Below are 15,494 nucleotides of genomic sequence, written 5' to 3' on the forward strand. Positions count from 1 at the left end.
CCTTCATCTGTGGAGGCAGAGTACAGTATAGTCATTGTGGCTAGTAGCCCTAAAGCCCTACCTTGCTCTTCATTGTGCTGAACCTCTTCTCTACTTTCTATTTTCTTTTTCTTAAATGCCAGGGAAGCATTCAACTGCAGTTCAAAGTAGTGTAGCTCAGTCCTACAAACCTCATTCTTCTGTATGTGTCAGACGAGCTGAGATTCCATTGCAGCTTTGTTCACCCCCCAAATACTCTGTTCAGGTTTGGCATATTATGGAGGAGGCCATGAATTCCATGTTATTTGATTTTATTTACTCATGTCTGCAGCTTCTCCAACTGCCTATCCAGTATAGATCTCAGGATGGCTTACAAGCATTTCTAAGAACAAACAATTCATCATTAAGTCACTTGAAAAACGAGTTTGGGGTTGAGGCCAGATCAGCTGGTAGGGTCAGTTCCAAGTCTGAGGGGGCCTCACTTGAGGTGGAGAAGCTGTCCTTGAAATTTCCAAAAATGCCCTGGAGTGACACGACACTAAGGGCATTGTGGGAAATAAAAATGGCGAGCGCCTCCCAGACCAAGTTGCCAGGTGCTGGAGGCCCAGGAGAGGTAGGAGTGGTGTGGCCTGCCAGTTGTTGAGGCCCCCACGGCATCTCAAGTGTGTCAGGTGATGACAGTGGCGCTGCAAGGTTGACTCTCAAGAAATGATGGGATGAAATAAACATTGAGCAAAAGGATATGTTTAACTGCACCACCTTCAGGAAGGCAGTTGAGAAAGCAGCCTTTCCTGGATCCTAGCAAGGAGGCGTGGGGCCTCTACACAGAATGTTTAGGTAAAAGGCATATTTGATGTGATAGGCGGCTTTTTGGAAACAGAAGCTGGCTACTTTATCACACTCGCAGGTCATCTTCTGGCACATTGTCCTTCCACCTGGAAGACAAAAGAGCCAAAAGTTGAGATAGGTCTGCACATCCCAGGAGTGGGACTTATCCACTTGTCTCTTTGCGTCTCTTGCTGTTTCCAACTGTGCCCCCTTGGCCTCAACAAACCTTTTCCCAGAGAGCCAAGAGCTCATTGCCGTCAGGAGCAAGCCAGCAGTAAATAACACACAGCAAGAAAAGTTAACTTTTAATTAGAAAATCAGGATCTGCACAGGGATGCCATGCCTAATGAGCACAGCAGCAGGTCTTGCCCCTATGAAGCAGTTGTGCAGACTGAAAGTCCCTGCCATCCACAGCTGCCTAAGTCTCCTCCTCTCTAGGGTTTCCCCACAAGCAATCGAGACTCTGCCGGTGTGCCTGCTTTGGCTCCTGCCACTTTGTGCCTCTCCTGGTCTGGGGAGACCGGGGTGAGAGGAAATTGTCACAGCAGTAGGAGGAAACACCCGTGCTTCTTCACCAACCTGACTCCTCTCTGCCCATTGGCCTCCCTCATCCCCTTCTCCTGCTGCATCTTTTAGCTCTGATTCTGGACTGCTCTCTGCCGCAGACTCCCCCTGCTCACTAAGCCCCGTTACCTCTTCAGTTTTTGACACTTCCTCTTCCCAGTCATCTCCCTCTGACAACTCATCATTGTCCCACCACCAATCCCCTGGCTCTGAGCTTTCTTCCCCTGGGGGTTCCCCAGCTGGTACCTCCCAACATTCCTCTGCATCCAACCAGTCTGTGACAATTGCACTTTAGACATACCCATGACTTCTGCCCATACACTGAAAAGCCCCCACATCCTTGTTGACTTTGTGCCTGCATGTTTGCTTTTTGTTTGCTTGCTTTAGTTACCTTATTTAGTTAACTTCCTAATTCTTTGCCACACCTTTCCTTGAAGCAGGGAGGTGGGGAACCCTTTTCAGCTTGGGAGTCAGCTTCTAACAGCCGGCAGAGAAGCCCACTGGATTGGTTTTCTCACCCATCTCTAGCTCTCATCCAAGTATCTGCAGCCACCCCAAACATACTCCATGTTCACACATACCACACACGATTCTGTTCTTCCCGACAAAGTAGGTATAAAGCTCTAGTTTGGGTCTGCAACCCAGTTTTTCCATCTTTCCATAGCAACAATCGTGAGTATGGCAGCACCTGGAAGCAGCACAGATCAAACCGATTACTTCAGGCCGGAAGGAAGATAATTAAGACAGAGAGATTAGGTGCATTCTCTATTATTTACTCTGTAGGGTTTTTTTGTGGTTTTTTTTTTGGGAGGGTGGGATTAGTCTGGATGATGCCCCCATCTCGCTTTTCATCTCACTTTTCAGGTCAAGGGAGCCAACGTTTGTCCATAGACAGCTTTCTTGGTCATGTGACCAGCATGACTAAACCACTACTGGTGCACGGAGGATCATGACAGAAGCCAGAGCACACCAAAACGCAGCAGCGGTACCTATTTATCTACTTGCACAGGTGTGTTTTTGAATTGCTAGGTTGGCAGAAGCTAGGGCAGAGCAACGGGAGCTCACCCCGTCGTGGGGATTCGAACCCCCAAACTTCTGATCAACAAGCCCAAGAGGCTCGGTGGTTTAGTCCACAGTGCCACCTGCTCTGACAATTGGGAAACACTGGTCTGTGAGCGCTCCAATTGGAGAACAGCCTCTCCAGTTGGAGAACATCCAATTGGAGAACAGTCATGGACTTTGAAGATGCTCAAACTCAGGACAAAAGGGAGAAATGAGCTAAGAGGAAGGCACACTTGGCAATCCCTCACCATGATCAACTCCAGCCCAGAAACCTATGTCCTCACTGTGGAAGGATGTGTGGATCCAGAATTGGCCTCCACAGTCACTTATCTCACTGTTAAGACAATCTTACTTGGCTATGAGTGATTGCCAAACAAGAAGAAAACTTAAGAGTCCTCATCAGCATCCCAAAAGCATGAGTTGGTGGCAAGTGCTGCAATTTCCCCACATATGATGCATTTTGGTATTGCTATGAATATATATTCATATATGCATACTCCCCCCCCATGCATATATGAATATATATGAATGCATTACTAGTAGTATGAAGGACAACACTGCAAATTTGGTCAAAGTGCAAATTTCAAAACGGCTGCATTTCCGTTTGTGTTTCGTTTCAGGGAGTGCAAATTAGGTAGGTTTGCCTTTGAATGCCAAGAACAGGATCCCATTTCTCCCTCACCCCTTGTTCTCAACGAGAGTCCCGCTCACCAGTCAGTTTCATCCATGGGCTTTCTGGATCCTCCAAGTCCACAGTAACATCCGTACCCATTGTAAAAGAGAGAGGGCAGCCTTCCTGTCAGCTGACGGACCATATCCGCAAACTGGATCAGGTTGCTGCTTCCTAAGGAGAGAGCTGGAAGCAAGAAGCCTGCCTGAGAACCTAAGAAGAACCTTTAGCCAAATCAGGCCAAAGGGGGTCCATCTAACCAGCATCTTGTCCTCACAGTGGCCAGGCAGATGCCTCAATGGGAAACTGACATCCCAGCTGGTGGCCAAGACTGCTTCCTGTTGGAGGGAGTTCTGTGGTTTAACACTGCACTGCATGAAGAACTTTCTTTTATCTGTCCCAAATCCTCCAACTTTCAGCTTCACTATTCTGGTGTTAGGAGAGAAGGAGGAAAATTTTTCTCTATCCGCTTTCGCCTTGCCATGCAAAATTGTACATGCTTCCATCATGTCATGTACCACTCGCTTTGTCTCTGAACTAAGAGGTCCCAAGTGCTGCAACCTTTCCTCATAGGGAAGGGAAATCCCAGGGCTCCTGTTTCGTTGCGTTGCTCAGCCTGAACTTTGCATGGATTGAAAGCAGAGCTTTGCAGAATTTCTGGCCCAGCTAAGGGACCTTAAAACGACAAGGGCTTGCCAGTCACAAAATGGCATGGAGGTGGTGTTTTTGGCTCATCAGCTGGCAACGAGCAACATCCCTATCTAAACCCTCTTTTGGAAATAGCATACACACAAGCTCAAAAATTACGCATCACCTACGCCACAGTGATTTCCTTGAGGCAGGGAGTTCCATAGTTCAGCTTTCATCAAACTAAGCACAGACATTAGCTCTGGAACTATTTTCATTTGCCTTCCCCACTTCAGGCAGAATTGGGTGATCTGGTTTTAGAAGGATTTTTCATTTCAGGTTTGCCACCCTGAAAATTCTTTTTACTGATCTTCTGTCAATTCCTCTCCCCGACCCCCATACATTTAATTTGCATTTTCTTTCCCTAACTTTTCTTTCATCACCCCTCCCTGGTTCCTTTTAGGTTCACGTCTTCCTCCTATAATGCAGAGCAGCCCTACAGTTTCAGGAATGCTGGTCTACAGTCTAACCACTTGCTAAAATCTACAGAATAATAGCACACATGAGAACAGTTCATGGCATTACTAGTGCCTATCCTTGAAAATAACATATGTGAAAGAGCAATGGCAAGAAAAGTTGATGGAATACACTGAAATGACGAAGCTAACTGAGAGACTCAAAGATAAGAACAACAATGACTTCAAAAAAGATTGGGAACCTATTATGATGTATATACAGAAACAATGCATTGAAATGAACTCACTTGCAGGATTCGAGTAATACACTTACAAAGGATAAATATAAAATATAAAAATGAAGTTAAAATGTTAAGAACAGATTGATGAGGTACAACTTTAATTTTAGTACATAAGGCATATAAAATTATAAGCAGAAGAAATAAATATGCTATAAACCAGAAAGGGAAGCTGGGGGAAGTCGGGGGTGTTAACTAAAAATGTAAAATGTAATTTGAATTTTTGATTATGCTAAAACTTGTTGTAAAATCTTAATACAAATAATTTTAAAAAGAAAAGAAAATAACACGCGTGAATCTTGGTTGCTAAAATGTTAAAACAGACCAACGCAACTCTTCTTCTGTACTGAGGTATTAGAAAATTTAGATTTGGCATCCTTTAGGCATGCAACTGTCTTGAACATGCACTTACCACACAGGAGAAGCAGAAGGACCCCAAGCGAACGCCCCATCTTTGCACGGTTTGTCCAAATCAGTAGAATGAAATGAATGTTCCTTACAATAGGACAGAAGAAGTCAGGAAGTTGCAAGCTACAGTATACCATATATACACACATGCACTCTTTCACACACATACACTCAGGCTATTGTTCTGGGCCAGTTCACTCCATAGCCTTAGGAAAGGATATATCAATATTGACAGTTCTCACTAAGGGCCCTTGAGTACATGAAGGCGTTCCCGGGACGTGCCCATCCATAGAGCCAAACTAGTCCCCAAATTCCAGGGACACTTGTCACAGCTATGGTGGTGAGAGATGCGGTGAAGCCCCTTTTTGAGGTGGCGTGGTCCTCCCCCAAGAAGGAGATCTCGGAGGACCCAGCTGAGAGGCTTCAGATCCTCACTGGGGCCTACCGGGGTGTACTCACACACTTCAACACGGGTTGGGAAGTGTTCCTGATCATTCTGTTGCAGCCTACCTAAGACCAGGTTCAGCTCACTGGATGCAGCAGAGGCTCTATGCTAGATTCCCACCGGGTTTGTCACTGCTTAACAGGAGGAGGAGGAGGACTGAGGCGGTGAGGAGGAGAGTGCACTGCAAACACACTAGCAAGGAGTGCAGGAACTGGCTCCGTTGGTGCATTTTTAAGACGCTGACCTCTCTCCTCCTCTCTGAATCTGCCATTAGGTGCCTGACATGAATTATGTGCAAAGAATTATGTGTCAAGATTCTATCTTCCTGGTTTCTGATTTTCCTGGTCAACTTTAATAAGGAATGGGGGAAATTTACAAGTTACCTAAGAGAACATTGCAAACAATAAAAATCTCTGGCAGGATTTTAGTAATGCTTGTAATGTATTAAAAACTAAGGTAAAAATTGTTGTTGTTTTTTTGAAAAAAGAAAAATGCAGAAATTATATGATGCAGTAGATAAAGTTTGATTATGAAAACTATGAAGGGTGGAGGGAAGGCTAAGGATTCAGGGAATCCTATATGTTGATGTTTACTATTATTGTTTGAATTCAAATGTATAGTGTAAAACTGATTTTTTTTAAAAAAGAATTATGTGTAAAGAACCTGGCTGGACAGGTATCTTACTTAAACACTGGTGATGGGATAGTGTTTTCTTCTGCTCCTGCAAGGCAGGCCACCAGGCTTCACTGCCGCTCCCTGTCACTGGAGTTCACCACTGCCTTCTGCCTAATGGTAGGGCCAGACCTACTGTATTTTTTGCTCTATAAGACTCACTTTTTCCCTCCTAAAAAGTAAGGGGAAATGTGTGTGCGTCTTATGGAGCGAATGCAAGCTGCGCAGCCATCCCAGAAGCCAGAACAGCAAGAGGGATTGCTGCTTTCACTGCGTAGCGATCCCTCTTGCTGTTCTGGCTTCTGAGATTCAGAATATTTTTTTCCCTGTTTTCCTCCTCCGAAAACTAGGTGCGTCTTGTGGTCTGGTGCGTCTTATAGAGCGAAAAATACGGTATATTCAGTGTGTGTAACTGATGCATAACACTGCCAAAAAGGAATCTTGGCGCAATTGCACAGCATTATGAATGGTGCATCAAGATTCTTTTGGTGTGGTGCTTCACTGATCCCCACATGCTGTCCTGTGCAAAGGGCCGGTAAAACACTGCGCCGAAAGAATCTACAGAATGCAGGGCAAGGTGTGCTATTGTCTTCCTCTCTGCAGTCTTCCTGCACTTGAGGACGCTTCTCTTGAGACAAGCTTTCACTCCTGTTGCTGCCTCGTTCCGCCCCTCATGCTATGATCAGCGAAGCCTACTGGGAAAATCCGGGGGTTGCCAACCTGGCACCTGCAGGTGCGTGTGTGCCAGCCAGGACCTCTTGCGGCTCCCACGAAAGGTCTCCATAAATAGCCCCTCAAACCTCCACAGTGTGCAAGAGGCTGTTTGCTCCTCCTGCTCAGTTCCTCTTTGCATTGATTTAGCATCTCCAGCTTTGAACACGGCCTATTAAACATGCCCATGTTTCAGCAGATGCTAGGATAGGGACACTCCATTGTGAACAGGGAAGAGAGGCAAAGCGTTTCTCTCTATCAGTTAGGAGCTGATGTGTAGGCCCTGTTCCCCATTTTGCACACCGTATTTTTTGGTCTTGTCCCTTTTTAGATGTGGCAGCCCTTTTGCCAGACCCTCCAAGTGTCCCTATTTTCCAGGGACAGTCCCAGATTTACAGAAGGGGTCCTGGTTTTTTATTTTATCCTGGAATGTCCCTCTTTTCCCTTCGGACGTCCCTATTTCCATCGGAGAAATGTTGGAGGCTTTGGAGTTATGCCCAAGGAGATAAGTAACTATACAACCTTTAGAAAACACCTGAAGGCAGCCCTGTATAGGGAAGGTTTTTTAATGTTGAATCATGTTTTCATATATATTGGAAGCCACCAGAGTGGCTGGGGCAACCCAGTCAGATGGGCAGGTATAAATATTATTATTATTATTATTATTATTATTATTATTATTATTATGGAATAGGACATACCTATTTTTTATTGGAGTAACGTTGGAGGGTATGCCACACATCCCACAGTGGCCATTTTGTGACCTTTTCCAAAGTCAGACCATTGGTCCACCCAGCTTAGTCCTCAACCCAACACATCCCACAGGAATAAGGTAGGAACTGTTGGGCATCAGGATCCCAATTACACAGGGCCACAGGAAACTGCCTTATGCCAGCTCAGACCATTGTTCCCTCTAGCTCATTATTGTCTACACAGACTGGCAGTGACTCTGCAGGTTTTCTCTTCCAGTCCTACTTGGAGATGCCTCTGGGGATTGGACCAGAGACCTTCTGCATGCAAAGCAGATGCTCCACCGCTCAATTACAGCTTTTCACTAAAGGCTCGCACGCCCTTTTAGTTCAGGATTGATGTATTGTCTTGCTTTCCGGATGTCCTGATCAGTCAAGAGGCACAAAGCGGTATGATAGGAGCTCACATTTCCTGGCGGACCTGTTCGAAACTAGTTTCTGCACAATGGAGTCTATTGATAGGGTCACTTGTGACCGAACGCAAAGAAGAAAGCTGTCATTGGGGTCGGGGTCGCCATGAGCTGAGCGATGGGGATGAGAGTGGTTGCTGTGCGACCCTCAAAAGGAGAGAGCACCCTCCCTCAGCTAACTGGGCTCCGTAAATCAAGCTGAGTCACTCCCCAAACTCCCAACGAAAGGACAATGTCACACGATGACTGCAAGCTTCATTTATTATTATTTTTGAAGAGGAGTTGCAATGCAGCTTTGGGCCTGCAGGGGCTGAGCTCAGCACTTCATCGGCCCTTCCTGGCAGTTCTTGTCGGAGTAAAAGCGATATTCCTCATTGTAAGTGTTCAGGTGGTCCCTCAGGCAGAGGGCTGCTGTTTTGTCACATTCACAGATCTGCTTTTCACAGTTGCTTCCCTCACCTGTTGAGAGAACAGAGGGAGCCTGTCATGTCATCATCCTGCCCTTCCTGCAAACAGCTGAGGGCTGCATCTGTGGCTCCTAGCAAGCCGCCTTATACAGAGCCAAATAATTTGCCCACCTAGATTAATACGGTCTACACTGACTGGCAGCAGCTCTCCAGGGCTTTGAACAGGGAGTCTTTTCCAGCCCTACCTGGAGATGTCAGGGATTGAACCTGGGACCTTGTGCCCTGCCACAGAGCCATGCCTCCTCCTTAATGCATAGGAACATAGCAAGCCACCTTATGCTGAGTCAAACCACTGGTCCATTTAGCAGGGTATTGTCTACACTGGCTGGCAGCAGCTCTCCGGAAGTGCAGGCAAGAGTCTCTCTGAGCCCTACCTTGAGAGGCCAGCTGGGACCTTCTGCATGCAAGGCAGGGGCTCTGTAGCTGAGCCATGCCGCTTTCCTGCAGAGTAACCGCTCTCTCGGGGTAATCAACCTTATAGGGTTGGTAGGAAGATGGCAGGGAGCTGCTCAGAGGAAGTGGAGGCAAAAAATGCGATCAGCTAAGTCGGTGATTCTGTGGCGATGTGGTTTAGGCAGCTACCAACAAGGAACGTGGAGAAGGGACATAGCTCAGTGGTAGGGCACTTGCTTTGCATGCAGAAGGTACCCAGCGGCCTGTCCAGCAGGAGTCTCTCTCAGCTGTACTAGGAGATGCCAGGGGTTGAATTTGGGATGCAAAACCTTACTGTTTGATAGTGGAGAATGGACTCCCATGGAAGGTGGTGGACTCTCCTTCATTGGAGGAATTTAAGCAGAGGTTGGATGGCCATCTCTCAGGGATGCTTTAGATGTGATTCCTACATCACAAGGGGTTGGGCTGGATGACCCTTGGGGTTCCCTTCCAAGCCTATGATTCTACGATTCTTTAGCTGTGAGTAATGCTTTGCAGGGGGTTGAACTAGAGGACCTCTGGGTTCCCTTCCAACTCTACTGTTACTATGATTCATTTTAAACAGAGGGAGGATGGCCATCTGTCGGAGGAGTGCAAATTTCGATGGATCCCCTGCCTCTTCGTTAGTGAAGTCGGCAGGCCCACAATAGCCTTTAGTTCATGGTATGTATGAATTGTCTGTCCTCCAAAAAGGGAGGGATGCAACCCAATTTTCCTCCTGTCGCTACTTACCACAAGTAATAACTCCATCGTCGATGGAATAGTCGTATATGTCGGTGTTGGGGTTACAGTCCTTCAGTTTTTCGTAGCAGCAATCGTGGGCCAGGCAGCAGCTGTGGAGAAGGAAGAGAAATCTCCTTTAGACAAATCTATGCTGTTCACCTGCCCAAGGGAGCTATAAAGAATTCTGGGAGCTGTAGGTGGGAGCTAAGGGTGCCGAGAGTTATTCCCTTCCCAGAACTACAATTCTCAGAGTGGTTTAAAAATAATTTCCTCTCCCCAGAGAAAGCTGGGAACTGTAGCTTTGCCAGGGGAATAGGGGTGTCTTCTAACAACTCTCAGCGACAAACTACAGTTCCCAGAATTCTTTGCAGATAACATGACTTTTAAAGTGGTCTCATAGAGCTTGACACTTCTTGTTTCAAAACTTCCCATCGCAAAGTATTGGAAGACACAAGAATTACCCACTTTGGAAGAATGGCAGATGAAGGTGATGGACTATATGGAATTGGCGGAAATGACTGGCAGAATCCGAAACCAGGGAGAAGAGTTGGTGGAGGAAGATTGGAAGAAATTTAAAGAATATTTACAGAAATATTATAAAATTAATGAATGTTAGAATGATGTTGGGTTGAGGTTAAGGGGTTTTTAGTAACAACGGTACGAATATGGAAAAATGGAATGTTAACAGATGGAAACTTAAAGGCATAATACATTAAGACTAAGATAAGGATAGGATAGAGGGAAAGGATTTGCTGAATAAATAAATTGAACTGGAATACAAAGAGGGGAGGTGTGGGGAGGTCCGGGAAGCAAGCAAATGCAGGATATATTATGAAAATTGAATTGTTTTTAATTTTTTTAATTACTTTTGTATTTTTCTTTTTTCTTATGTGAAAATCTTAATAAATATTATAAAACAACAACAACAACAACCCACAAGCCATTGATTTACCTGTCGGTGTCGTCTCGCGGTTTGCCTTGGCCACCCACCCCGCAGTAACACCCGTACGTGGTGTAGTGGGGGAAAGACGTTTTGCCAGTGAGCTTTTGGATCATTCTTCCGAACTGAAAGAGGTTCCCATTTACTGCCAAAACACCTGCAAAGAAATGGACAAGGCGTCAGGTGCTTAGCTTATTAGGGAAAGGGATCTGTCCTGGCTGTTCTGCTTCTCCACCTCTCCCTTCTACCAAACAGTATTCGGTGCTCCTGAAAATGGGGCAAATACTCTCTAGCAAATATTGATCCACCTCTCTTCGTTAATAAATTGGTCTGTGCTAGCGGCTATCACTACATCTGGTGGTGGTGGTATCCATAAATGAATTGTGTGAAGAAGTAGCATTTTTAATACATTTTGGGATTTGATACATGTCAGAAGTGGGCAACCTCTCCCCCCCCCCCCGCCATTGGGGGCTGTATCCTCTCAGAGGTAATCTGCTGGGAACCACTTGGGGGTGGGGGTAGGTGAAGCCACAGCTGACGATGGCTGGAGAAGCAAATGGGTTCTGGATTAATTTATCAAGAAGACCAACCTGCTTCAATTTTGACTTCGGTTGCTCAGATTCGAATTCCCAAAAATTATGAAGGTCTCCTCAGAAGTAGGCTTTGTCAAATTTGAAGGGGGGTATACTTAAAAAAAAAAGTATGTCCCCTTCCTTTTGTTAGCACAACGTAATCTCTCCTCTCCCTGTTTCTTTTAGATTCCTGCATTTCAGGGGGTTGGACTAGATGACCCTTGGGTCCCTTTCCCACCCTATTCTTTGATTCCACTTACTGCAAACCAGCAACACCATTGATCCCCATAAGATCTTCATCTTCCGTTGATAAAGACCTAAAGGAGAGGTGGTACAGTTTTTCAGTTTGTTTAGAGGATCCGTATTCCACTTTTTGATATCAGCCACCCCCCAAAGATGGCTCAACAACACAAACAGTTCATCCTAAACGCAGTAAAATGCCAAGGGTTGTATTGGTTTGAAGGGGATGTGGGGTTGGAAGGCTGGCAGTCAACCCCTGAGATTTGGCCCATTCCTTCTTAAAGGACAGGTCTGCAACTAGGAAGCTGGCCGGATCTAATTTTGGTCCTATGTGAGCCTGGCTTTTTAGCAAAAATGCCAGCACGTCCTCTTCTCCCCACGTTCCTTGGCCTCACAATCACCTGTGGCATGGATTTCCGTCTCGGACAATGATACAAGGACAGCACGGCAACATTAGGTGTCTAAAAGAGCAGATTGGCCCAAGAAAGAGGGGTCTGATTAGGCCTGGAAGCAGAAGGTCAGAGATGGGGTGGCAAGTCTGGCCGAGGCCCAGAGAGGCTGGGGGAGTGACAGAATTGAGAAGTGGGGGTGGGGGGTAGGCAGAGGCATGGGGAAGGGTCAAGCAGTGTTGGGGAATAAGAAGAGGCATAGGGTGGGGGGGGGGCTTTGCCTCTTGGAGCCAAGAAAGAGTGGAGGGAAAAGTAGAGGGGTGGTGCCCATTGGAGTAGATCTGAGGGAAAAGGGGCATCTGACAGACTTGCCAGGGAAGTCACAATTGTGGTGTTACTCCTCTCCAACGAAACCCATTTTGGTTTTGTTCCCCGTTGCCACCCGCAGAAGAAATGTTTTTTTGTTTCAGCTCAAATGAATATATATGTTGCCGTTGAATTACATTATCTGTTTTGTCAGCACTTGATTTGAAACGTCAGCAAACAAACAATCAGGGGAAATTGCCTGCAAAAAAAACGTTAGTCAGAAGGGCATACAAAGAATGCTGATGAGTTTTCAGGAAGACTTTTTAAAAACAAAGCAGAAATGTAGAGAAGTGAATTTAAGAAGGGGGGGGGATAAGAATTGAACTTTGACAGATCTTTTTGTCTTCATCCGATGAATGAAAAACTGGGGGTTTACATGAGAGAATGTCAATTACTTTTGTGGAGAAGGTGCCATTCTTTTTAGGGGTGAAAAATCCCAGCAAGGACGTGGCTGGATCCACACTTGCGTTTTCCAGAAACTGAAATTCAGAAGCATTGCCGCCTTTGTCAGTGGAGCCAGAATAGAGCCATCATGGCCGGCAGCCATTGCGAGCCTTTTCTCCCTCGAATTTGTCCAACTTCCTTCTAAAACTGATGGCTTGGTGTTGTTGTGCAGCAGAAACAATTCGTTAAGCAAAACCAATGGCAGCGGTACTTACTTTGCTTAGCCTCCTCGTAAAACCTCTTGGGGGTCGATATCACACCTGGCTCCCTTTCTTCCTTGTGATTTGGTTGTCCTTCTCTCCTCAGAAATGTGACAACTGGGATTTATAGTCCGCTGGAGAGTTTTAACTGTTAGTGAGGGGAAAATCCCATTTCCCCATATCCAGTAACCAGGTGAGAAAGGTAGTTACTCCTTGACTGGACTAACATGCCTAAACCTCTCTAGCCAGTTCCTTCCCCAGTTAGTAAGACAACAGATTTTGCCTCTGGGCCTGCCTGGTTTCATTCTAGAAGAATGATGAAAAATAGCAAAGGTCACCACCGGTAGCTGCCATCCTTCTTTTCGCAACCCGAGTGGTCACTTTCTCCAGCAGGTTGTGGACATTTGTAGTATTATTAGAAGGATCTTCTCACCAAGTTGTGCAGGAAATGTTGGTGCTGGAGCTTAATAGGAGGAATATGGAAAGCAGAAACAAAAAATGAGCTAGCTTCCCCTGCGGTGGGACTCCCGGAATTAGCCTGCTCAGATGGTTTTGCCAATCTGGTTCAGACGAGGTTGGGTTCTAGAAGCAAACGGACTAGGAGCTGTCCCCCTGTTTGCCCCACTCACCAAACCCTTCCCCACCCCCACCCCATGCTTGGAAGTTAACGTTAACTCCCTAACCCTTTCCACCCCCTTGGAAATACTCAGATTGCTTTTCGCCTTCCCAGCCCCATTGCCACATCCACTTCTGCCCCTTTGTACCCCTGTTTACCCCTACACCCCCACACTGAAATATACTCGGGGTCGAGTGTGGATTTCATGCTCTTTCTTCAGCTCATAGTAGTGAGGAATGCCAGTTCCCCCGAAATGTCTGCTTTATATACATTATTTACACAATGGGCCCCATGTGATTGGCTAATTCCGGGATTCTCCTGTAGGCCAATCAGGTTGCGGATTCACTTCCACTTGGAGTTGGATTGGGTGGCTCCTGCGGACCAATCAGACTGCTGCATTCTGAATCCTATTGTTCTGGGACCAATCAGACTGCTGCATTTTGGATCCTATTCAGCTCAGTACATAACACATGCCCCCTCCTCTCCCCTCCTTTGGTGCAACCCCTGCTTCTACAGAACCCCCCTCCATGATAACCTCCTGCATCTTCCTCCCCCTGCCACCACTAAGCACCCATTTTCACCTCTCCATCTGCGATGAAGCCACCACCTGGTCCTCTTCTCCCTAGCTCACTGCTGACAGTACATAAAAAACAACCCCCAGCCACTGAACTCATCTTGGCGCTTCCTTCCTCTCTGAGCTTGGTGCCCCAGCTGACCCACCTCTAAGGCCTGCCCTGTCTGGTGGCACTGGTGAAAAATCTACCTTGGCATTGCCAGCAGCCAGCTGGGGCACCAAGCTGAGGGAGGCGCCAAGCTGAGCTCACGTGCTGTGGCAGAAGTTAACCACGTTTCATGTGTTGCTTTGGATGTCCTTAACAGGCCAGCAGAGGAGAAGACCGTCTTTTGTATATAAGAGGAAAGTGTGCCAAACAATGCTAATATTACTTATATTTATTTTATGTATTTTTATGTATGGCATTTGGGTTCCTCCCACCCATATAATTATTATTGATATTTGAAAATGATAAGAAAACCGGGGGGGGGGGGGAATACAGAAGGAAAATAAGGAAGAGAAGAGAGGGAGAAGATACCAGGAAAGAAAGCGTCAATGAAGACGTGGAACGCAAGTACAGCAGGATATTTTTGAGGTTTAACAGGGGGCAGGAGGGGCCTTATAGAGCTGGGCTTTTGGCAAAACTGATGGAACGAGCCTCCTGATTCCCCGCCAGATGAAATGGCTGCCCCCAGGTGACAGAGCGCACGGAATAAGCTGATATTAGTGAAAAGAACATGCCTTCTATCAGAGAAAATTGCCTTCAAAATGTGTATATTGAGGGAAAGATGCCCTAAAAGTGCAGATGAATTTTCATGACTTTATTTCATTTTCAGGGGGGAAAAGACCACAAGCTTATTTGTATTAATTTATTAGATTTATATACCACCCTTCATCATAAGATCTCAGTGCAGTTCACAGAATAAAATACAGGATAAAAACAGGTAAATAAGTAAAACAAACCGGGAAAACAACAACTCCGCCCTTGCCACAGACACATTCAAAAGGCTGTAGAATATTAATCGGCCCAAGGCCTGGTTGAAGAAAAACATTTTCGCTTCATGCAGGAAAGTGGCGAGCGGAACTCGTATATGGGTTTTTTTGCTGGAGAAAAGCGTTGCAAAGTTGAAAGAAGGGAACTTTTCGATATTGCAGCTGCATTTCTGTCCAGGTCTTCCTTAGGGAAATGCAAAACCGGAACTGAATTTTGTATTCCATGCAAACTCCCTCCCCCTACTGCCTCCCTACTCCAACTCATTCTTGGCTCAGCAGGACACAGAGGAGGGTGGCCAAAGCACAAAAAGTTGGGGAAATAGGTGTACTTCTTCTGGTACGTCTTTAAGTTCTTTTTCAGGCACTGCACAAACTGTTGGTCGCATTCACAGGTCAGGCGCTCACACTGGACTGAAGTACCCGGAATCTTTGCCCAATACCAGGGTTCGTTTCCTGACAACACAACAAGATAGTATTTTGGGCTAAGGAATAAATTCTGTAACTAAGGCGATGGCTGGGGGCAGGAGAGAGAGAGGGAGTCTGTAACTCACAGTCTCTTAAGCCAGCCAGAAGTAGTAGCACTTATTATTATCATTTGTATCCTGCCCTATGCCCGAAGGCGTCAGAATGGTTCACAGCAAAAAACCACAATATGAAAAACAGAAAATACAAAACAAAGA

General features: G+C 46.1%; 2 protein-coding genes across 5 annotated transcripts; both read right to left on the reverse strand.

The window, feature by feature from the left end:
- Positions 1-273: 273 nt before the first annotated feature.
- On the reverse strand, positions 274-5,108 carry LOC310682819 (group IIE secretory phospholipase A2-like). Its single transcript, XM_083452006.1, has 4 exons — positions 4,897-5,108; positions 3,145-3,289; positions 1,953-2,059; positions 274-914 (listed from the first exon to the last, which is right to left on the reverse strand). The coding sequence occupies exons 1-4, from the start codon at positions 5,057-5,059 to the stop codon at positions 778-780; spliced, it is 552 nt and encodes a 183-aa protein (XP_083308132.1). The 5' UTR covers positions 5,060-5,108; the 3' UTR covers positions 274-777.
- Positions 5,109-8,144: 3,036 nt separating this feature from the next.
- LOC310685080 (basic phospholipase A2-like) lies at positions 8,145-13,882 on the reverse strand. Of its 4 annotated transcripts, none has more exons than XM_083456671.1 (6): positions 13,850-13,882; positions 12,668-12,769; positions 11,274-11,330; positions 10,454-10,598; positions 9,511-9,611; positions 8,145-8,338 (listed from the first exon to the last, which is right to left on the reverse strand). In XM_083456671.1, the coding sequence occupies exons 3-6, from the start codon at positions 11,311-11,313 to the stop codon at positions 8,196-8,198; spliced, it is 429 nt and encodes a 142-aa protein (XP_083312797.1). In that variant the 5' UTR covers positions 11,314-11,330; positions 12,668-12,769; positions 13,850-13,882; the 3' UTR covers positions 8,145-8,195. The 4 variants fall into 4 exon arrangements, with proteins under 4 accessions (XP_083312797.1, XP_083312798.1, XP_083312796.1 ...); XM_083456672.1 differs by lacking the exon at positions 13,850-13,882 and adding an exon at positions 13,427-13,435; XM_083456670.1 differs by lacking the exon at positions 13,850-13,882 and adding an exon at positions 13,086-13,248 and having other exon boundaries at positions 12,668-12,958.
- Between the last annotated feature and the right edge of the window lie 1,612 nt (positions 13,883-15,494).

This window comes from Podarcis tiliguerta (assembly GCF_965153285.1).
Source record: "Podarcis tiliguerta genome assembly, chromosome: 8".
Taxonomy (NCBI): Eukaryota; Metazoa; Chordata; class Lepidosauria; order Squamata; family Lacertidae; genus Podarcis; species Podarcis tiliguerta.

Excerpts from the sequence above, each read along its gene's own strand:
- LOC310685080 (XM_083456671.1), bottom strand. The coding sequence starts at position 11,313 with ATGAAGATCTTATGGGGATCAATGGTGTTGCTGGTTTGCA. Across the intron at positions 10,599-11,273 it reads AATGGTGTTGCTGGTTTGCA|GTGTTTTGGCAGTAAATGGG; the intron begins GTAAGTGGAATC and ends ATTTCTTTGCAG. Across the intron at positions 9,612-10,453 it reads CCGCGAGACGACACCGACAG|CTGCTGCCTGGCCCACGATT; the intron begins GTAAATCAATGG and ends CCTTCTCCACAG.
- LOC310682819 (XM_083452006.1), bottom strand. The coding sequence starts at position 5,059 with ATGTGTGTGAAAGAGTGCATGTGTGTATATATGGTATACTGTAGCTTG. Across the intron at positions 3,290-4,896 it reads CCTTCTGCTTCTCCTGTGTG|CTCTCTCCTTAGGAAGCAGC; the intron begins GTAAGTGCATGT and ends TCTTGCTTCCAG. Across the intron at positions 2,060-3,144 it reads CCCATGGATGAAACTGACTG|GTGCTGCCATACTCACGATT; the intron begins GTGAGCGGGACT and ends TGCTGCTTCCAG.